General features: G+C 43.6%; 1 protein-coding gene and 1 pseudogene across 4 annotated transcripts in view; both read left to right on the top strand.

Annotated features, from left to right (window-relative positions):
* Positions 1–2,871, top strand: part of LOC309375227 (sulfotransferase 2A1-like) — an 8,754-nt pseudogene extending 5,883 nt beyond the window's left edge. Inside the window, exons 5-7 of the transcript XR_014173508.1 lie at positions 455–549; positions 1,934–2,114; positions 2,305–2,871. The product of XR_014173508.1 is annotated as a sulfotransferase 2A1-like (transcript). The remainder of the gene's footprint in view (positions 1–454; positions 550–1,933; positions 2,115–2,304) is intronic.
* LOC309375210 (alpha-tectorin-like) lies at positions 2,425–22,912 on the top strand (the record flags this gene model as incomplete). Of its 3 annotated transcripts, none has more annotated exons than XM_081920791.1 (8): positions 2,425–2,569; positions 16,626–16,673; positions 16,939–17,004; positions 17,722–17,852; positions 18,723–19,004; positions 20,068–20,205; positions 21,853–22,163; positions 22,766–22,912. In XM_081920791.1, coding segments are annotated over 8 exons (1,122 nt in total). In that variant the 3' UTR covers positions 22,767–22,912. The 3 variants fall into 3 exon arrangements, with proteins under 3 accessions (XP_081776917.1, XP_081776918.1, XP_081776919.1); XM_081920792.1 differs by lacking the exon at positions 2,425–2,569 and adding an exon at positions 13,059–13,635; XM_081920793.1 differs by lacking the exon at positions 2,425–2,569 and adding an exon at positions 13,688–13,710.

The following is a 22,912-nucleotide window of genomic DNA, read 5'->3' as shown; positions in this document are numbered from 1 at the left end:
ATAGAAGTGATGAATGAGAAAGTGGGAGGGATGGAGGGGGTGGAGATTCACTTGGGACAATGCCATTATCCAAGAGGCTGGGTTCTATAGCCTCTCTCTGTAAAGACTGAAATGAAAAAGGTCAGTAAGAAACTTTCCCTTGTCTCTATACTTTCCTGGGCAACCAGCTGGAAGCCACTGACAGCATCCTGACCCTGGGGCTGATGGGAGGTGTGGTCCAAGAGAAGTGGTAAAGTTGCTGTCTCACCCCAAACTCCGTGTCATTATGTAGTCTAGTAACTAACTGGCAGAATCTGGATAGGATTCAGGAGTTCCCTGTTGCTATCCTGCTTTTGTTTGAGAAAAGCATTAGATGTTCCTTGCTACCTTCTTGGTTAGTCTGTTCTCCCCAAGTCTTCCTTGACACACCTCCCTACTGTTGATGCTTACTGGTGCCTCCGTTTTCCTCTTCCAGTGTCCCATGGCTCCTGGTTTGACCACGTGAAAGGCTGGCTGCAGATGAAGAAAAGGGGAAACTTCCTTTTCATCACGGTTGAAGAGTTGAAACAGGTGTGGTCCAACCTTAGCGCTCGTCCTGGAGTTGTCCACACTTCAGCATCTCCTGTAGCTAGGAAGCATGGGTCCAGCCAGTTTTCTGCTTGTAACTCAAACTTTCTAGGCATGAGTCCAAGCTGTTTTGTATTTGCCCCATTGCTTTCCTCTGGAAAACCTGCTCTTTAGCAGCACCAAGTCTGAGCAAACGTCCATCTGGAGAAAAACCTGACTGATGTTTGCTCCAATTCAGCTATAAACAGCGGGTTTTCCTGGGGGAAAGTGGCAGAAAAGCAGAAGTGTAGATAAGCCCATTGTTATATTCACACATCCATAGTTACCTCACCTTGTTTATTGCTTATCTATTTCATAAAATCTATATAGCACTTGATTTAAAGAAAACCCCTCAAAGAAGTTTAGAAAAGGCTATCACCATTTTCGTTTTTGTAAATTCTGGTACTGTTTGCTAGATACATTTAAACATGTGCAGTATTCCTTTCTGCCTCTCTACATGATTAATAATAATAATAATAATAATAATAATAATAATAATAATAATAATAATTTATTTATACCCCACCCTCCCCAGCCAAGACCGGGCTCAGGGTGGTAAATAAACCTAATAGGAAAGTCACTTAATGGAAAAGAGCTTTATATCATGTGCAGAGTGCCCTTCCTTTGTCCCACATCAGACCAGGAATGCCATCAGATTAGCTATTTTGTATTTATTTCAATATCTCCTTTTACTTGTATTTTCTTCAACTTCTTACTTCAAAAAAAGACTTTTTCTTTTAGGTGTCTGTGCACAGGGAAACAAATACTTGCATCAATGCCCACAACATTTGGAACCTCACACAAATTTATTATTTTGTGCAAATCTGATAGTTTAAAAAACTTGTATCCCCCCCCCCGATTTTTTTTTTAAGTGTGTACACAAATAAACAAATAGCCTATAATGGACCTCAGTTTTCCAGAACTTGTGAAGGACAAGGATATACTAATTGAGAAGGAGTGTGGAGACACACAGCATGAAAACATTCCATCAAGCATCACCCACTAATATAGACAGGAAGCAACAGGACGGATTTTGGAGGCATAAAATCAAAACTGGATGAAGGCAAACAAATTTGCACATGGACTCAGTGACCTAATGTGGACACAACCAAGGTCTGCTGCTGTCTCAGATGCTCCTTCGGTGCTGAGCAGGCCAAGAGGCAGTCTGAGACAAAAAGAAAGGCAATTTTTTGAGAACAGCATTCTACTCTGGCTTCCTCACCATGGTGGCTGAGAGGTCAATACACCCATGGCATCAGTATTGTTAAATGCACCCTACAAACTAGCAGTAATGCCCTCTGTGTGCCTCTTCATCAGTTTCACAGTCATTTGCTTTCCCCTTCTGCAGGACCTTCGAGGGACTGTGGAGAAGATCTGCCAGTTCCTTGGCAAGGAGCTGAACAGCCAGCAAATTGACTCTGTGGCGGAAAACCCCTCCTTCCAGAAAGTGAAGAATGAGACTATGCCCATCTCATCTCGGAAGAGAGGAAGTGTTTCGATGCACATTAAACATCCGCTTGTGCTGACAGGTAACAATATAGCTTATGGTGGAGTCCATAGATAAAGGCCATTAGGCAAAGGGGGCTGGGCGGGTGGAGAGTCTTTAACCTGTGAAGTGCCATTGACCAATGGATAAAGTTAATCAGGAACTGAAGCCAGTGCTGAAATAATTCTGGCTGAACATCTTTGTGGTTACGAGTCCCTCTTGTGGTCTTTCAGGGCTACCCGGGGATTGGAAGAACCACGTCACAGTGGCACAGAATGAACGCTTTGACCGTTTTTATCCATCTCACATTAAGGGTGTGGGTGTGAGTTTCCCCTGGGACTGAAGAAGAACAAATGGTTGCTCTTGCTTGCTTTTTTTGCATCCCCACACCCTTTTATCTCTCATATGATGCATGTCCCTCCTACCAAACCACCAGGCTGTATCGCTACCGAATTATTATTTCTTCAGATGTGATCAGAAGAGGCTGGTCAGTAAATGGTATGGTTGTATTGTATTTTGTATTTTCAAATGCAAGAGGTATGCAAGAGGTAGGCAACCTGTGGCCATCCAGATGTTGTTGAACTGCAAGCCCATCACCCTCGACCACTGGCAATGATGGCTGGGGCTGATTCCCATCTATTACCATCTGGAGGGCTACAGGTTCCCCATCCCTGATGTATGCTATTTGTTTTTATTCTGTAATAAAATTGTATTGTATCTTATTGTATCCATAATTGTACTGATGCACGGCTAAATGCGTTCAATTACCCATACCAACACAACAGATGGTAATGCTGTCAGCATGATGTTATGGATTTCAAAGTTATTTCCCAAACTGGCAGTCTCTCTCTCTCTCTCTCTCTCTCTCTCTCTCTCTCTCTCTCTCTCTCTCTCTCCCCCTCTCTCCCTCCCCCTCCCCCCCTCTCTCTCTCTCTCTCCCTCCCTCCCTCCCTCCCTCCCCCCCCCATTGCCAAAGAAACTCCTCCAGGGGGTGGGAGTTTCCTGGCAGTGAGTGATTCAATCATTAGGGTTTGGAATGGGTTTGTGGACTTCGTGGTGAGTTGCCTGCCAGGCGCAAAAGTTGAGAATGTGACACATCATCTAGATAGCTTGGTTGTTAATGATGGGGAAGTGTCAGTGGTTCAATAACCTGTGGAAGTGTAGACGCACAGTTCTGGAAGCAACATTTCAGGTGTTAGGTAGGGGCTTGAAAACCAGAATCTTCAAAGTCGTTTTCTCAGAACTGCTATCAGGTCCACATGCAAGGCCAATAAGACACGAAACGTTGAAGACTCTCAATGCATCAATGAGATGATGGGTGTCAGTAGGAGGAGTTTAATTTGTTAGGCATGGGGGAATTTGGGCGGTGGGGGGGGGAACAAACTGGTCCTCTACAAAAGTGTCAGGCTCCACTTCAACCAAATGTTGGTGTTTAAAATCAGAACACACTGAGAGGGATGCAGAGGAGATCAGGGAAACTGCTGGCCAGTTAGCTTAACATCTGTTCTGGAAAAACTGGTGGAGAACATTATTAAAGATGAAATTATGAAGCATCTAGGAAAGAAGACAAGCTGAAGCATGGCTTCTGTGAAAGTAATTCCTGTCTAATCAACATTTAGAGTTCAGAGAGAGGGTCCATAACTATATGGGGTGATCTAGTACAGAGTGTGTATTTAGACTTTCAAAAAGCCTTTGGTACAGTCCCACACACAAAAAAACACCAGAGTAAGCTTAGCAGTTATTAGATAAGAGACATATTATTTCATGGATCTGTAACTGGTTAAGAACAGGAAACAGTTCTCACAATGGATGGATGTGAGAAGGGGTGTCTCCAAGGATCTGTATTGGTGCCAGTGTTTTTAACTTGTTCATAATAGAGTTGGGAGTGACAGTGAAGTGGTCAAGCGATGAAACTAAAATATTCAGTGTGACAAAAGAAAGAAGGGATTGTGAAGAGGTCCAAAAGAATTGTTCCAAACTGGGTAAATGGGTCTTAAAATGGAAAATATTGTTCTATGTAAGTGTATGTACATTGAAGCAAGAAATCCTAACTTTATATAGTGGATCACTCAATGAAGACATTGACCCATTGTACAGAAGCTGTGAAAAAAGGTGAAATTCATGCTAGGAAAGAGATTGAAAATAAAACTGCCAATAGTCTGATGCTAGTCTATGGTGTGATCACATACTTTGAATACTGTGTTTTGGTATTGTTGCTGCACCTCGAAAAGGATATTGTGTAGATCTGGAAAAGGTGCAGAAAAATGCAAACAAAATGATCAAGGGGCTGGAGCAGCTCCTTTGAGAGGAAAGGTTGCTACAGTGGGGACTTTTCAGGTTAGGAAAAAAGCAAGTAAGGGGAGACATGATAGGGAACAATAAAATTATGCACAGGGTAGAGAAAGTGGTGAAAGAAAAATGTTTCTCCCTCGTGCATAAACCTAAGAACCTGCAGTCTTCCAAGGAAGCTAAGGGCTCATTCAGATATCTGCTTCTTATATTCTTTTGCTGTGGCTGATGGAGAGTAAGTAAGTAAACATTCCTACTAGAGTTCCTTGCAATGTGTAGGTGACTGCATATGAGACAAATTTCCTACACGGTAGAAACTTATGGGTAAGTTGGCCACTTAACTCATCGCCAAAAAAGTTGAAATGCACCAGCTGCTCATTCCATGTGCTCACAGTTGATAGGCAACATCAAGACCCCTACTCTTGATTTTTCAGTTATTGACCTTTAAAACAGACTTGGATAGTCCTTCAAAGAGAGGATTCCTTGAATAGAACTGACTTTTGTAAAGAAACAACCCCTGCTTCTATATAGGATATGCTGCATGTGTCTTGGGTTTCATCACACCTGCACAGTGTTGTAACTCAAAGAGTATGTAGATAACAACCATACTATCACAGGAACATTAGTGGTTGCTTTCTTCTGATATTTTTTGGACCCATACCGAGCCAGACCAGGAGATAAAATAGAAATTGAAAGAAATATAAGAGAAAATAAGTTGCCAGAAATTCCATATGAAAAGTTGAATATTTTAAATGCACCAATTAATATAGCAGAAATGCCATTAAACAAGCAAAAACAGGAAAAGCACCAGGCCCAGATGGACTAACAGCAAAATACTACCCAAAAATTTAGAAAATTACTTAATTCACCCACTACAAAATGTAATGAACGAAATATTAAAGATAGGGGAAATACCAAAGACTTGGAAAGAGGTGTTTATTACTCTAATTCCACAAGACAAAAGATAATAAGTGCTGGAAGTGTAAAGAAGTAGAAGGTACGTTTTACCATATGTGGTGGCAATGTAAGGTTATAAAAAGTTTTTGGGAAATGATTTATAATGAATTGGGGAAAAAAAGTTTAAAATAACATTTGTTAAAAATCCAGAAGCTTTCTTAATAGGTATAACTGGAATGGATATACCAAAAGAATACAAAATTTGTTTATGTATGCAACAACAGCCACCTGGATATTGATAGCTCAACATTGGAAAGAAGTCCCAAATAACGATGACTGGCAACTTAAATAAATGGAATATGCTGAAATGGCTAAATTACCTGGAAGACTAAGAAATCAAGAAGACAACAAATATAAAAAAAAAATGGAAAATATTTATTGCATATTTACAAAAGCGTTGTAAGGACGTTAATACAATAGTAGCTCTTTAAAAACATTTAAAATTGGAAATAGTTAAAGATAAAGAAATCATAGACATGTATAATATAAGATATTATAAAAGAACCAGGGCAGGAAATGGAGATCTGAATAAAGGGATCTGAATAATCCGAAAATATGGATTTAATATAGTGTGAAAATGTGAAATTTCTATTTTAATTGTTTTTGTTTGTTATGGTTTATATGATGATAATGTTTAAATGTGAAAATTAATTAATTTTTTAAAAATAAAATAACAACAACAACAATGGTCCATCAGCCTCTCCAGGGTTTCAGACAGGAATCTTTCACTGCCCTCCCTGCAGATTGAAACAGGGACCTTGGGCATGTAAGGCATGTAAGGCACTGAGTCCTTCCCAATGGAAAAGCCCATGAATTCACAAGGATTGCTTCTACAACGTTATACTTCCATGAAAATGCAAAACAGCCTAACAGGCTGCGCTGAAAACATAAAACAAAAGACACATTGAGAAAAACACTACTACGTGTCAATCGACATGAACACACTTTTCTTCTGGAGGTTTTAGATACCAGGCTGGGTTTGGGGTGAGACATTTTGATAAAATTAAATACTTAGTAATGCTGTCCAATCTATTGCCCTTGTAGCACTGAAACGTCTGGTGAGGACCGGATGAGCTGTTGTGATGGCTGCCAATAATTCAGTAGGCATCTATTGCAATCTTCAAATTAATACATTTGACAGCTCCCTAAGGAACATCATGTACCCGGCAGAAGCATCATCTTGCTCTCTTAGCAAAAATTCCATGTTGCTTAAGGATCGCAGAGCCAGCTATCTTCCCAAAGTGTCAGCAAGATCTTCCAGCACAGAATCACTACATAGCCCCCCAAACCCCTCCTTTCACATGAATTTGGTGACAACAAAGCGCCTTTCTGTTGCGTCGGTGCAAACCTGCAGGCATAAAAATCCACTCCTGCTTTTTGGTCACAGCTCCTTTCTAGATACAGCAGTGTTCTCCTCACACCCTTGAACCCAGAAGAGGTAATTTCTGACCCCTGTTATTTCTTACAGTAGTCAAGGTGCTTTATTATTTTTATTATTAATTATTAATTATTAATTATTAATTATTAATTATTAATTATTAATTATTAATTATTAATTATTAATTATTAATTATTAATTATTAATTATTAATTATTAATTATTAATTATTATCTCTTTGGCATTATGAATGGGTTATTAATAATGCTGCCACATATCCCAATTTTGTGCCTTCATTTTTATTTTTGTTTTTTTAATCCTAACCCAAAAGAAAGCTTTTATTTGGGTCGGCATTCTTTGAATATACCAGCAGGTTCAAATTATAACCCCAAGGACGTCAGCTGAAGGACTTGGTATCTATATGAGCTGTTCAAGCTCAGGAAGTGGTGGGTGATTTTTCACCTGAGATTCTTAAGTAGCTACTGAATGGCCACCTCTATTCTAGGCTATAGTAGTGCTGTAAAAGGGGGTTACCTTTGTCGTCCCCTTCTGCTCTGCGGTTCTGTTATTTTAACCCCCTGCTCTACTCAAGATCTGTGGTACATGTGCAACTCCAATATCCCTGGAATGATGGCCACCCAGCTTCTGCATAAATGTCTGCAACACAGGACAACCTGCCATCTCCTGAGACAGCCTGTTCCACGGTTGGACAGCTCATGCCATTAGCAAGTTTCTCTTAATGGTTAAAGGGAATCTCCCTTCCTGCAATTTCCACCCATTGGATATACCTGTTAGGAGTCCAGGTTCCCGGCTTGATAACACAGTAAATGTATGTAATTAAAAAGGAGAACTTATTGTAAAAACAAGCAATTAGCTCCGGACTGCTCTAGCCAAGAATCCGGATGTTAGGATATCCCGTTCCACCTTAAGTACAGGCATGACTATTGTGTGTCACATGCCTGTTTACACTCCAGCACAGCTTGCTGAGAATTTCCGTTTGTGTATAGCTTTCACTTTTAGCGTCTTGCTTGGGACACAAAGGAGATTGGACATGTTTTTCTTTTGTCCTGCTGTACGCTGAATAAACTGCTTGTAAATATGCTCACACAGCCGTCTCCTGCCACTTCTGTTGCGTAGCGTTTACTCTGCTGAGTAGCGTGCTCTAGCTTCTGAAGCTTGAGTCACTGATGCTGCACTAAAGACTGGAGATTGCCTGGCACACCGGCCGGTGGGCTGGAGCCAGCTGCCAATTGCCCCCGATTCCTTGGCTGCATCCCAACACCGGCATCATCCCTAAGTTGACCCTTCTGATGAGTTCTTCCTGCGTTGAGAGAAGATACTGAACCTGTTACCCTTACGTCTCTTGTTTTGTTTCCTGTCTGGCAGCCGTCCTATTCATCTACGTCTCAGGCTCCTTGGGTCATCTGCAGCCCCTTCCTGTGACAAAAGACTGTCTCTCTCACTTTTCGTTCCTGTCTGTGCTCCCTGAGAGCTTTGGCTGTGTTTCAGCCTGCTCTCAGCTACTGCCTTATCAGTCTGCTGCTCAAGTCCAGGAGCATGCGATGCCTGCAGCTGCTGACTCTCCTCTGCCTTAGTAAAATCCAAGCCTCTCCGTTCTTGGGTGCTTTTTGCAGCCAGCTGCAAAACCTTCACTTGGAGCTGGCATATTTATGACATTACCCCTGCAACAGGGGTCCAGCCTGCTTCTAATCTTCTGAAAGGCAGATCTTTAGCATTTCAAAAAATGCAATTTAAACCAATCAATGTCTAATATAAGGGCTTCCAGTCCCTTCTGCACACCTGTATCCCCACATTCTTCTGTGTCTCATGTAGTCATTGTTACTGCTGCTGAAGAACCACATCCTATTACCAGGCAATTTATTGTATTTTTTTTAATGTATTATGTTTCCTTTTACTTTTGAGCTCCCTAGAAAATGTTGCTGATGTGTGACTTTTAATTGCAATAACATAGCTCAGGAGAGGTAAGGTTTTCAGAGTGGTGCTGTGGATTATAAACATTTCTTTCCAAGACTGTCTTCATTACTCTTGCGAAGTCCCTACTCTCACTGTTTCTTGCTATTTAGTGCCTACAGAGAGTAAGTAAGCATTCCTACTAGAGTGCCTTGCAAGCTATTCCACACATTTCCTTCATGAAAGCCAGCTTGAATGGGGTGCACTGCAGACCCTCCAAGTGTCCCTATTTTCCTGGGACAGCCCCGGATTTACAGAAGCTGCCCCAGTTTCTTATTTGATCCCAGAATGTCCCACTTTCCCTTAGTATGTCCTTATTTCCATCGGAGAAATGTTGGAGGGTATGGAGTTATCTGACCTCCGAGTTATCTGAAGGTAGCCGTGTACGGGGAAGGGTTTTTTTTAAATGTTTAATGCTTTATTATGGTTTTTTATATGTTGGAAGCCATCCAGAGTGGCTGGGACAACCCAGTCAGATGGATGGGGTATAATAATAATAATAATAATAATAATAATAATAATAATAATACATTTCTATTTTCATCAGAGAAATGTTAGTGGATGTGGGTTCTGCCCAGTACTGACCCAAGAGAGGTTGGGACCAAATAAACCTTTTAAAGGGTGAACCAGGGCAAGTGTCCATGCTGGGCCTTGCCAAGGCACCTGCCCTCCCCCCCGAAAGTTATTTGATGATGTGCCGACTCAGGTCCTAATCCAAAAACAACAACTACTCCTACTTTTCCCACTTGAGGCCTGGCAGCCTTCCAAGGTGGTATCTGGAATGATAAATGCCACTGAGCAGACCTGGGGAATGGATCTCAAAAAACAGAAATTGTCATTTCAGACAATTGCAGCCACTTGGAGCTTGCAGTACTGTGCAACAATATGGGGCTCTACCCTCTTCTTACAACTGAATCCAGGCAGGTGCCAACAGATGGCTCTCCAAGGGCTTAGGGCTGTCCTGCCCCACCCAAGTCCTATTCTCTGCTAATAGTTACACAGGGATCAGTGCACCAGCAAATGAATCAGCTCCTAGCAGATTCACTGAGCCGTAGATATGCACATGGGATGGGCAAACAACTTTAAAATGTGAGTGCATTGCAAGACCTGAACAGCAGGACCTTTGGAAGTCAGGAAGGAGATCAGCGTTTTGACCAGACTCTGCCTCTCATCTTCTGAGAAACACTGGCGAAAAAGCAGAATATGAATGGAAGGACACAGATGAGTCCTTACCGTGTCAGTGACCTCTAGGTCAAAATCTGATTTGAGGGGTTCTTATTTCATCCGAAAGTGGGATTCACAGAAGCAAGGCAACCCCTTGATAACCAACTTTCAGTTTCCCAAACACTCTCTCACACCCTCTGGCATTTCTCTGGTGAAAATAGGGATGTCCTATTCCACCCCCTCTGTAATATTTCTCAGGTGAGGGAGCCTGTTGTTGGGGGGCATGGTTGTGCCTACTCAAAAAAATGCACTCAGGGCCACGCCCCCCAGCCCCCTTGCAACGCCACTGTACCAGAGAGAGGTTGACAAGAGAAGCAGCAAGAGGGAGACTCTTTAACATTATGTTAAATGAGGAATGCGGTGTCAAAAATCTGTCAGTTTGATTTCTCCCAGTTTTGCATTTTGTTAATCTTAAAATTCAGTTCACTTCATAAATGTATATATTTAGGGCATTTTTTTTAAAGGTATCATGATCCATACATTTCCATGAGACAGATGGATGCCAAAGCGTGTTCTCCTTAACAGAGAGCATGTGTTGCGGTTGGGGGAACAGGCCACCGGGTCATGACTAGGCAAATTTGGAACCCAAACAGGTAAAGGGTTAATTGGGTTGCTGGGGATTTTTGGATGTTGCCAATTCGAAGGAGGGGCCAAAGTCTATAAATATTAGGAGTAGACGATGAGACGATCTCTTGGCCGTTTTGCATCGGATCACCCGCCCCCCTCCCTTTATAGGGTGGTTCTGTGGTTTATTTGACCTTGCTATTGCCTGTCATGGGGTCGTCCGCCTTGGTGCGGGGGCCTAGTAGGAATTTTGCCATCTGGCTGATTGGCAGGTGCCATTTGGTTTTTGCCTACTACGTAGCAAATCGTCACAACTTGTAAGGTTGGCGGTTAGGCATTGGTTAAATTGGTTCTTGGAGGGGTAAGGTGCCTATCCCTCCAAATGATGCGGAAAGGGAATTCCGTTAAAGGAATCCAGGGGCTTGCCATTCTTTCGTCCTTTTCTGTGGAGCCGGGCTTGGGCTGTGCAAGCCCCACAGGAACATGAGGGTGAGAAGTGTTGGACTGTTTCCCATCCTCACTTCTCCCCAATACTTGTTTCCCACGCTGGCTTCCGGTGGTGCCCGGAAGTGCCAGCTCTGTCCTCGGGGGGCAAGGACAGATAGTCAAACCAATGCCTAAGCAACCACTCACATTTTTTGTATTTGAATAAAGTTGTGGCCAAAAATTTATGCCAAAAACCTTAAACAAAAATTGAAGTGTGAATTTTTGGGGGGTGGCACTGTGGGACTCAACACGCAAACAACTTCCCAGTGTGCACATTTTCCCATGCAATTTCACCTAGTGCATATAGTCTTGCCAGCAAATTCCCCATAATAGAATGCATTTTTTGCACATGCACTTTTCACTAAGGTCTTATCCACACACCCTCTTGCCTTGCCGCTTTCCCTCAGGGAAAACCGTTCTTTAGTGCTCCATCTGAGCAAATGGCAATCACGTTTTCCGTGGACTGCCATTCGTTCTGATTTAAAGCTAAAGAGAAAAGGAGTGGGTCAATTGGAAAACTGCTTGGATCTGTGCATTCTAGGCATGGGGCAAGCCAATGTATGGATGAGCCCTAATGCAAACCTCTTCGTATGCATTATTTGGTTATGCTGCAAAAGAGAAGCGCAAATTTTGCACTGAAATGCGAACTAAATTAATTTCTTCTTAATTCCCAAAAAAAGGGACCTCATTTTCCATCTCATATTGAGTTACCAGTTATTCTATCCATGGTTTCCTGTTCCTCTATGTTTCTTAGCCAGATATTTGGTGTGTGGTCCCTTTAAGACAGAGCTGTGTGTCCTGACACATTAGTGTGAAGGTGTGTCATGCAAACGATCCCCATGCTCCTCCTGGGTCTGGAAAGGGGTTAGTTTAACCTCCTGTCTGCTACATGAAAAGTTTGAAAAGTTCTGCTTTAAGAGATACAGCTGCTTCCTGGTGAAGTGATATAGATAGGATTTACAGGGCTGGGCAACTGAGAGTTAGTGCATTTGCCCTGTTACTTGTTCTGTGTTGTTGTGGATGCTCACTGCTGAGACGGAGGACAATACACCAATTCCCAGGGGTGTGGCAAGATCCTGTTCCCCAATCCAGATCTCCTTTTGCAAACATTTGGGAGTTCAAGCCTAGTGGGAAAATCATGGCGCAGAGTCCACACTTTGTATGTTCACCTAATCCTTGTTGATCTTCTCTCAGTAAAGGAGCAAACAAGAGGATCAAGGCCTAATCCACATCCGCCTTGCCCTCTCAGCAATGAATTGTTTTCTGCTTTCTTAATTGGGACTGCTAGATTGGGACCCTTAGATCTCCTTGTCAGAAGAACACAGGGTGGAGGACAGCTAATACTGATTTTCATAAAGTTGGGATAAAGCACCCTGAAGTGAGGTCTTGAGGAAGGAGCTTCTTTCAAACCACACAGTCAGGCTGGATGTTTTAGGACAGAGCTGTCAATTGGTCGACTCCAACTCCCATCAATCTCAGCTAGCATGGCCAGTGGCTGGAGATGATGGGAGTTGCAGCTCAGCAACATCTGGAGGGCCACAGGTTCCCCTAAATCTGCATTAGAAGACACAGCAGCCTGTGAAACATGGTCACCTTAGTCTATAGTACAGCTTTGCTTGTGCCCTGACATCATGGCAACTGTGTTTCTTGGCCCCCACCAGTACCGAAGTTAGGGGTGTGGGGGCAGATTCCCCCCCCCAGGGTGCTGAGCCGAGGAGGTGCAAACTTGAGAATATCTACAATTGAGAAGATACATTTGGGGGCTCTGTGTTTTCCTATACACCACAATGTTTCAATAGCTTTGAAAGATGAGGCTATTCAAAATTTTGCTTGCAGATAACTGAAGAGGTGGTTTATGGTTAAAGCACACCTCTGGGTATATTTTTTTAATAGTTACAAACTTGATTTAAGGTATTTTGTTGTTGTTTTAAATCCGATATTGCCATTTTTTAAGAAAAGCAAATATACCTCACATTACTTCACAGGCCGTGTTCTAGACAGGAAGCATGTGCAGAATGGCCAGTGTGAAGGTTCAAAAATTGGGGGGGAAAATATGAAGACAAAAATGCACATACTTGGCTACCTCTTAATTATATTTAAGGCAAGAAAGAGCAAGTAACCCCCATGGTGGCCCTTGTTTGGACTTATGGAGGAAAGTGAATCTCTTTTATTTATAAAAAGCTTCCGAACCCATTCCACTGCAATTTGGCAAGCTTAATCCGCTCTGAAGGGACTCATAAATGTCACTCACTTTGTCAAAAGGGGAGAAGAGTTACAGCTGTTTTTAGATTTCCCATTATAGTGAAAGGGGAACCACAGAACTTCATTTGGTACAACTCAGAACCCAAATTAAAGATCGAAGCGGGAAAAGTAGAGTGTCTGAAAACAGATCAGTAATTTTAAAATGCACAGACTCAGCTACAAGACAAATCTTGGGGCCTGCGCACACCCCTAAAACATACACAATGGATTAAGAGTGGATTTAAGGCTTCCATCTTGCCATTGAGTTAGGAATCCCTCTAGGGCATCAGGCCAGGTCAGAGGGAAGGGAAGAGCAGTCGGGAGGCAGGTCAATTTTACGGGGGAACTTGGGTGTGGAAATATTGCAGGGCTGTATATATAAAACCAGAAGAGACTCCTTAGGGATGTCTGAGCCTGGGCAACAACAGACGTGGAGGAAGAAAGGAGCAGAAAGGTAAGTGAGGTAAGGGGCTAAAGGCAAGTGGAAATGTCCGCATCCTCAAGATATCAGGAGCATGAAGACAGACAGGTATTTTTACATATGCACACACAGAACACGGCCATGCTTGACATGAAATTGAATGCAATTAACTTGCATGCTTTTGTTACATGAAGAGCAGCGTGGGAGAGCCTTAGCAACAACTGGGACTGCAATGGATGGAGACGGAGGGATGGGGGGAGAGGGGGCGCACAAAAGGCTTTACTCCTTTCCTACCTCTGCCATGATACCAACAAAAAGCACCCTTTCCTCATTGCTGTTTGCATTGAGACAGAAACCTTCCTGGGCCATTTCCAGGTTATCAGCACATCTGAAATAGCTTAGTGAATGGCATGTCCCAAAACCAGGATGCGTGTCACACAAAAGTCACATGACCCGCTTGAGATCACAGTGCTCAGAATGGCCGCCATGCTCTTGTGCAAAAAAACCCAGGATGTTCTGTTTTCCCCCTGGGACACTTGCAGGGTATAGCATGTGGATATTGGATTGCGGAGATTTGGGTTCAAATGCTGGGGTTTAAGTGGAAGGGGCAAGTTGTAATTATGAGGACAGACAATAGTGAGTACAGTGCATTAGCTGGCTTACCCCCCCCCCACAAAAAAACCTGCCACTGTCAACATACATGCTGGCCCCATAACCCAACATTTACATGTGAGGTAGCCATGTGTAGCGTCTATACATGCAAAGCTGTGAACATGCCTAGGGATTCTCAGCATGAGGGAGAGACCCAACTTTTCCCGTTCACATGCAAGTGAGGCAGCCACACTTTGGAACTCTCCGTCTGTTGTCGTTAGGCAGGTGCCTTCACTGTACTCTTTTCGGTGTCTGCTAAAGCATTTTTGTCCTGGATTTTAATTATTTTTGGGTGGTTTAAATATGTGGTTTCACTTTCTTTTCAGTGGGTTTTTTTTTTTTTTTAGTAAATCACTTTGAGGTTTTCTTACAATCAAGGTGTATATAAATGTTGTGAAATAAATTGTCCAGCTCGCATCAATCCGAACATGCACAAAAACTGCCCGGTTATGCCATCGAAGCAGGACTTGGGGGGCAGAGGTCTATTCCCCACCCAGCAATCAGAATGAGCAGGTAGATCTCCAAGCACAGCAGAGCTGGCTTACTACATTTTGAAGGCAGTGAAATGATAAACGCTGTCATCTTAAGAGGGCGATGGCTGTAAGACCATAAAGTCCAGAGTCTAAAATGACCAAATCACCACAGAGGCTCCTAAATGTGGTCGATGGGGAGAGGGGTAGGTGTTATGGGTAGTGAGCACATCTTTGGTGGGGTGGCACAACACTATGACCCCCTTATGTGTGCTTCCAATGGAACACCCACCCACCTTCCATTATAGTGGTACCTCGGTTTACGAACTTAATCCGTTCCTGAAGTCCGTTTCTTAAACTAAAACCATTCTTAAACTGAGGCATGCTTTCCCTAATGAGGTGTTCTGCTGCCGGTGCCCTTCCACCATTCGGTTTCCGTTTATAGACCGAGTAAAGTTCGCAAACCAGAACACTACTCCGGTTTTGCGGAGTTCATAAACCGAATCATTCATAAACAGGACTGTTCTTAAACCGAGGTACCACTGTATATTGGGCTACCTCATTTCACAGAATGAGTCCACATCTTGTGCACTTTTGATAGTTGTTGGGAATTTTGCAATGCAAGAGTTAAGTGCCGCTCAGGACCTCCTGATGATACCTTCCATTTTCCTAAGGTGGAAATGCTTGGAAATGCACCAAACTTCCCAATTCTATCGCTTTGATTTCTGGAAAAGCTCCCCCCCCACCCTCCTGCCACATCCTTTGCTTCAGAATTCAAACTCTTTGGTAAATTGTTGGGATATGCAAAGTGCTTAGAGCTATCAGACACAGGCAAATATCAGATTCTGAAATCAAACCTCGTTAGTCGAACATCAAATGCTGAAACAAAATACCGCAGGGTGTGAAATCCAGATGTCCACATCAAGTAACTTTGGGAAATATATAAAACACTTAGGCTGTAATCCTGTCCACCTTTTGTATTTTTTGCTCTATAGGACTCACCTGACCATAGGACATACCTTGTTTTAGAGGGGGAGAACAAGAAAAAAATAATTCTCCCCCTTTCTGCGCAGCGCCCCTTCAGTGAAGCAGCAGGAGAAACGGAGCCCCTTCCATTTCTCCTCCCGCTTAGCTGAAGGGGCGCTGCCCCTTAGCTGAAGGGGCACCTACCCTTCAGCGACAGGAACCCGAAGCCTCCGGAGTGCAGTGGGAGCTCCCGCTGTGCTCCAGAGGCTTCGGGCGGCTATCTTTGAAGCCTGGAGAAGCCTCCGGAGCACGGCGGGAGCGCTCCCACTGCGCTTCAGAGGCTTCGCCTTGCTATCGCTGAAGCCAAGGAGCCTGCATTCGCTCCATAAGATGCACACACATTTCCCCTTTTGGAGGGGAAATTGTGCGTCTTATGGAGCGAAAAATACAGTACCTAGTGCTTACACCCAAGTAAAAATGCCTAGAGTTGCATGGTCAGAGATTTCAAGTGACGAAAATTCAGAGGAGCACTAGATTTTTCCTGTTCCAACCATTGGCCAGTTTCACAATAGCAATGGGGAAGAGTGGAACTGACAGGCAGGTCTCAGACCCCCAAAGTGTGATCCATTGTGTTCTTAATGCAGGAAGGGGGAACCTGTGACGGTCCAGCTGTTTGCAGACTACAACTCCCCTTATCCCTGATCATTGGCCATACCGCTTGGAGCTGATGGGAATTGGAGTCCAAAAACACTTGGAGGATCACAGGCCCCCCACCTCTGCTTTAATGGGATGTGGGTGAGTGGGGGTGGTGGGACATACACACAACTGGTAAAAGCATCTTTCCCTCCTGCATTCATGTCTTAATTCAATTTTATATGCCCTCTCCTTTCTCCTCAATTCCTGGGATGTTGCTTGTCATATGCTGTTCTTGGGAAGGAGACGCCAATATGAAGACTTCCTTTGCCTTCCTGATACTTCTGCTAGGTAAGTTGAACCAAGGCAGCAATCTGAGTCTCACTGGAAGCTGGTATATGGAGAAAGAGGCATAAACAAGACGAAGAACAAGTGAAAAGCGCAGAGAAGTGGAGAAGGCCCATTACAAATTGGGGAGCTGCTGCAAAGCCTTGCTAAATTGATGGATAGATGTGGTGAGATCCCCCAGGGGAATCCACAGACCCAGAAAGCTTCTCAGAAGAGACAGCACTCTTCCCCTGAAGACTCACCATTGTCTTTCCTTTCTCTCTTATAGGTTCAGCTTCGACTTTTTGGCTGCATGAAACAAAAGTAACAATAAAAGAAACAAAAGAAACCAATGGTAAAGTCTGACCCTCATGGGGTGTCGGTGTAGCTTTCTCCAAAGAAATAGCATTTCTAGAAACCTGAGTTATTTAACACTGATTTAGATAATGATGGGCTGATTGAAGTCTTCTACATATCCTCCAATATTTCTCTGATGAAAATAGGGACATTCTATTCAACAACAACCATCATCTACCCTGCTCATCCAACTGGGTTTCCCCAGCCACTCTGAGCAGCTTCCAACATATGTAAAAAATATAATAAAACATTAAAAAAAACATTCCCTATATGCCTTCAGATGTCTTCTAAAGGTGGTATAGTCACCTTTCTCCTTGCCTAAGGGCATACCTCCATACCCTTTAACATTTCTCTGATGAAAATAGTGACGTCCTAAGGAAAAGTGGGACATTCTGGGATCAAATCAGAAACTGGGACGGCTTCTGTAAATCTGGGACTGTCTGTGGAAAATAGGGACACTTGGAGGGTCTGCATAAAACAACTACTGAGACCAAGATGGAGGTTCACCTAGGAAAACTTTTAAGCAGAGTATTTAGGGGGTCACTATTGTGCAAATCTTCCTTCCTTCCAGAATCTGGTAGCTGTGAGAACATAGAGAACAGTTTCCTTCCTTTTGAGGATGCTCTGTTATGCCACACAACAGCATCCCTCCCCAATTTTCATAGGTTTGTGTCAGGTTTGAGGCATCAAAGTGTTTTCTCTCCTTTCTGTCCAGAGCACCTCCTGTATCCCTATGGGGAAGCTGCAGGAGATATGAAGAACCCCATAGCAGATGACGGGACGTCCCCTAAGATTCCTATTTTGGTACCTTTCACCTTCTACGACAAGACTTACCACAGCGTTTATGTACGTATAATCCCTTTTGGCACAAAGCAAGAATGAATCACAGGAAAGGGGAACGTGACCACTCTCCCACTTCAACCTCGAATGTTCTGCCCATTACCCTACAAACTTCCATCTTCTTGTAGCCAGAAGAACAGATAGCCAATACTGTGATTAGAGGCCTATTATCTTTTGCCCCGCACTTTCCAGGCAGAAACCAATGCTTTGAAGTTCTGTGTCAGAGCACTTAAAGGGTGGGTTTTCACAGGGAAAGCTCTGGAGCAAAAATAAGGTCCCAGGTCTTTGGCTAATTGATCTATGGCCTTTTAATAATAATAATAATAATAATAATAATAATAATAATAATAATAATTGTCATTACCCCCTCTCGGGGACAACAAAATTACTTGGCTGCTCCATCCACCCAGGTAGATGTACGTGGGGGTTATTGCTTTGGTTTGTTACTATGGCATGCATTTTTGTGTTTTTATATTGTAAACTGCTATGTGATCCTCAGATGAAGGATGATGATGACAATAATAATAATAATAATAATAATAATAATAATAATAATAATGCATGAACCAGCTGCTGAATAGGGACTCTCGTTCAGATATGTGCATTCAGAATGTCCTCAGCAGTGCAGCTAGCCTGAGCACATGACCCAAGTGGTAGAACCAGCAGCACAGTCTCACTTCCCAGTCATGGTATCGACCCCTTTTGTCTGTTACACTGTGCTGCTCCCAGAGTCTAGGAGCCGATACCCGGAGGATTCAGATCAGAAACTGAAAATTCTTAGCAGTGAGAAGGAAATAGCTCTTGGGATGGTTTGCTTGGGGGCACTTTAGCCTTTTGCTGTTTCTGCTTACGTTGCTGCTCTCTGCCCCTTCACAGGTCAACAACAATGGGGTGGTTTCCTTTTCCGTGCCCGTCCCAGAGTACACCCCCAAAGCCATCCCCATGGTAGACGGAAAGGCCTTTGTTGCCCCTTACTGGGCAGATGCCAACATTATTCTAGGTGGCCATGTCTATTACCGGCAGACGCAGAAACCAGAACTGCTGAGAAATGTCACCCGGGACATTAATAACTACTTCCCTGAAATCAGTTTCACGGCTATCTGGCTCTTCATTGCCACCTGGGATCGTGTAGCCTATTTCGGATCTTTGTCCAGTAAGGTAAGTCATTCCGCATATAAATAAGATCCTAATTTGCTCGGGCATCTTCCTTCCAGTTGGACCTTGTCTGCTCTGATACAGGCATTGGAGGTCTCCGTACTAGATTACCACATAGCAGTGTTTCCCAAATTTGGGTCTCTAGCTGAGTCAGACCATTGGTCCATCTACAGTAGCTGAGTGTTATTATAGATTGGGGAGGGGGAACCGCCTAAACCATAGGAATTAATAAATGGTAGGATTTTGATTAATTGGGATGTGGATGAAAGAACAAGATGCAGAGCTGTGTCAGGGATCCCTGGGCTTGCTTATGCTAACCAGTTTGGCTGGCCTAGTGAAGAGCAAATCTGTTAACACAACAAAAGGTGCTGATGGACCATCCAAGAGGAATCCTTTGGACTGGGGCGGCAGATGGTGCCAGGGTAAGTGGGTGTGAGGTGACAGGTAAAGGGAGTCTTTTAGCAAGGCGTTCTGGAAAGAAGAAGAGGGGAGAAGAAAGACTGGGATCCATCAGCTGAAGGATGGCTGGAAGAGATGCCTTGGACTCCAGGGCTGCACTACCCTCAAACATAACCACCAATTTTTGCTTGCATGCTCACTTTTCAGAGTCACTGGAAATCAGAGTCACTAAAAGTATAGCACACAAAATACATACAGCTATCCATCGGTCTTCCCCAACATGATGCCCTCTGGATGTCGTGACCTACCATTCCCAATCATAACCCATTATGGTTGGGGATGAAAGAATTAAGAGTTGAGTAGGCCTTTTAGGGTTAACATATACCAGAAATAGGAACTGTTTCCCCAGGAAGCTACCCTTGAAATTAAGGTGCAAAGCAACCCTAATTTCTATAGATATTTTGCCCATCATAAGCAACTCCCAACTTTGTCAAAACATGCATCCCTTTCTTAAATGCAGCTGTAGCACCAGGAAGCCAAATGCACATGGAAGAGCATAGCCAGCCAGCAGCTACAGCAAAGAGGAAAAGACATAGGCCAAGCAAATTGCCATGAAATTCATTGTGTGTCTTCTCAACCTCACTCTTTCTGCTTGTTTTTGTTCCAGGTAAACACCTTCCAGGCTATCTTATGTACTGATGGCCATGTTTCCTTTATGATGCTCAACTATGCAGTCATCCAATGGACTACAGGGGCAGCAAGTCAGGGAAATCCCAGAACGGGTTTAGGAGGAATCCCAGCACAGGTAGGCCCACGCTGTGAGCCGAGAATTTGGTTCCAGGAGGTTCTCTCAGAAGAGCTGCTCAGAGTCCCTTATGTTGCCAGAGTGAATGAAATGCCTTTCCATTCAAATCCGGGAACACAGCTAGCTGACTTATTTCGTTGGTCTGGTCTACAGTGGTCTCCTTTAACAGGCAGTGGCTGACACTGAGTCAGGCTATTAGCCCATTGAACCCACTGTCGTCTGCTCTGACTAGCAGTGGTCCTCCAGGGTTTCAGCCTTACCTGAAGATGCTGGGGATTGAACCTGGGACTATCTGTTTGCAAAGCTCTACCACTGAGTTGCAGCCCTGCCCAGGCTTTCAGGGACAGATCTTCCACACTGACAGCAGTGCCCTGTGTGACGCTAAAATTGTGCTGTATTCTAAATCATTGCTACAGTGTCCCCTGTGGCACCCCAAGTCTCTGCTCCCACCGTTGCCACACTCCCCCAAATCCACCTCTGCTGCTACCTGTCCTTTCCAACTTGGGATGCCAAGGATCTTCTGCTAGTTGAGCCATGGGGGTCTCCCAGTAAAAATATTTTACAGTTCTCATCGCAGAAACCAAGCCAAAGCCACCTGGGTGCAAATCAGCAATCCTAACATTTTGCTAAAGAATATTTCTTTTTCTGAAAAAAAAAATTGATTTTCAAGAATATAAACATACAACAAAATCTATTCTGAATCCAAATATCGAGATTACTCCGAATCTCCTGACTAACCCCCATCCCTTCCAAGGCTCCTGTTGATTATATTTCCTGCTGCATATCAATACTTCTTCACTTTTTTATCTTTCTAAATTATCCATGCATTTCGTTACATTACAAGTGTGTGTAAAATCCTGCCAATGTTTTAGCCTGCTTACAATGATCTCGTATATAAATTATAAACTTTCCCCATTCTTTTTTAAAGTTCTTGTCTTCTTGGTTCCTGAACTTCCCAGTTAATTTTGCCATTTTAGCATAGTCCATCAACTTGGTTTGCCATTCTTTTCTGGTCGGGGTTGTCTCTTCCTTCCATCTTGCTAAGGGATATTTCTGACCAGGTGTGGCAAAGCAGCAAATGATCACCCTGGACATCTCACTATGTGGATGGAAACAGTGCTGGGCCAAATATCTGACAAGCAAGAAACTTGGATATTGCAGGATTGGTGAATCTTTGGCCCTTCAGATGTTGCAGAACTACAATCCCCACCATCCACAGCCAGCTTGGTCCAAGTTCCCCACACCTACTGGAACCAAAGAAAAGTTTAAGTCAGGGATAGGCAACCTGTGGCTGCCCAGATATTGTTGGACTACAAAGCCCATCATGCTGCCGCGGGTGAGAGTTGGAGCCCAACAACAGCTGGAGGGCCAAGGTTCCTCATCCCTGATTTAAGTAGTTCTGCAGCAAAAAGCCACTTTCCTTGAGGGAGCCCACCTTAGTGGAAGTCTCTAGCAGAGCAAACAGTTTGTTGATAGCTCCTGCAGTAGTTCAGGAACCCTGTCCATCCTGCAAGTGCTTGGACTCCATCCCTGAGAGGGAGAGACCCTGGGAAGATTCCCTGGAAGTCCAAAGTGTTGTTGCTTCTTGCCACAAAGCAGCATTTGACTGCTATGCATGTATCAAGGCTGGTATTGTGGTTATTTCAGGCCGGCTTCAACAGCGGCGATGACAAGAACTACTACAACATCCCTAGCTCCCGCACTCCTCAAGTCATCAACATTACAAAAACTAGCAACGTGGATGTGCCAGGACGCTGGGTGTTCCAGGTGGACAATTTCAAACCGGCTGGAGGCCCTAAAGAGCTTACGCCTAAGAAAGAAGAACCAGAAGTCCCCCAGAAAGAAGAGGACCTCCCTGAGCAAGAAACAGGACACCACAACCATGAGGACAACCAGGAGGTTCCTGAAGAACAGTCACATGTGGACAGTGATGAGGAGGAGAGTGATCACTGTGAATGGTAAGTATGTCAAGCCAAGGCTTGAAGGGTGGGAACTAGCTGGCTTTTCCTGGAAGTCAACAGGAAAAAGCTTCACAAGGCATTGTATGAAAGCTTCTTACCAATATTATAGGGAAGTCATTTCCATATGTTATTTTGCAGAGACACTGGGTGAGATCCAGCTAAATCATACACAAAGCAGATGTTCGCAGAGTAGACTGTATTGTTTTCAGCGACTGCTAAAAGCATTTTTCTTCCAGCAAGCCTGCCCATTTTAGCATGCAATTTTAACACATGCTGTTAGTATGTATAATTGTTTTAGAATGACTGGTTTCATTCCAGGTTTTGCAATTTTGTTTTTAATTGATATTTTTGATTAATACTCCACAAATGCAAACACTTTCAGTAGATAACCTTGAAAGAAAGACTTTGTTGCAAGTCCGAAGCAATATCCCCCTGCACAGTGCACACTGTGTGTCCTGAGCTTGCAATTTCTTGCAGTATGAATGGACAATGTAGATAAGTAGGGGACAAACTCAAGCTGGGATTCTGGGGCAGGCCTTAAAATGACTTAATTTTCTTTTCAGTAAAAACAAACATCTTGCCTCTTTCCCCCACTCCAGATAAGCCACTTTCCTCAGAAGACCTTTGCTGTTGCCTTCAGAAGAGAAAGACAGCCAGGATGTAGAACTATCCCTCTGTTGCCCTCTAGAGGCCATCTGCAACTGCAGATTAATTGTAGAGTAGCAATAAAATATTAAGCTCTTCTA

The sequence above is a fragment of the Podarcis melisellensis genome (assembly GCF_964234715.1).
Source record: "Podarcis melisellensis genome assembly, chromosome: 8".
NCBI classification, from domain to species: Eukaryota; Metazoa; Chordata; class Lepidosauria; order Squamata; family Lacertidae; genus Podarcis; species Podarcis melisellensis.
Note: the sequence above shows the minus strand (reverse complement) of the source record. Positions and strands in the feature narration are given on the sequence as shown.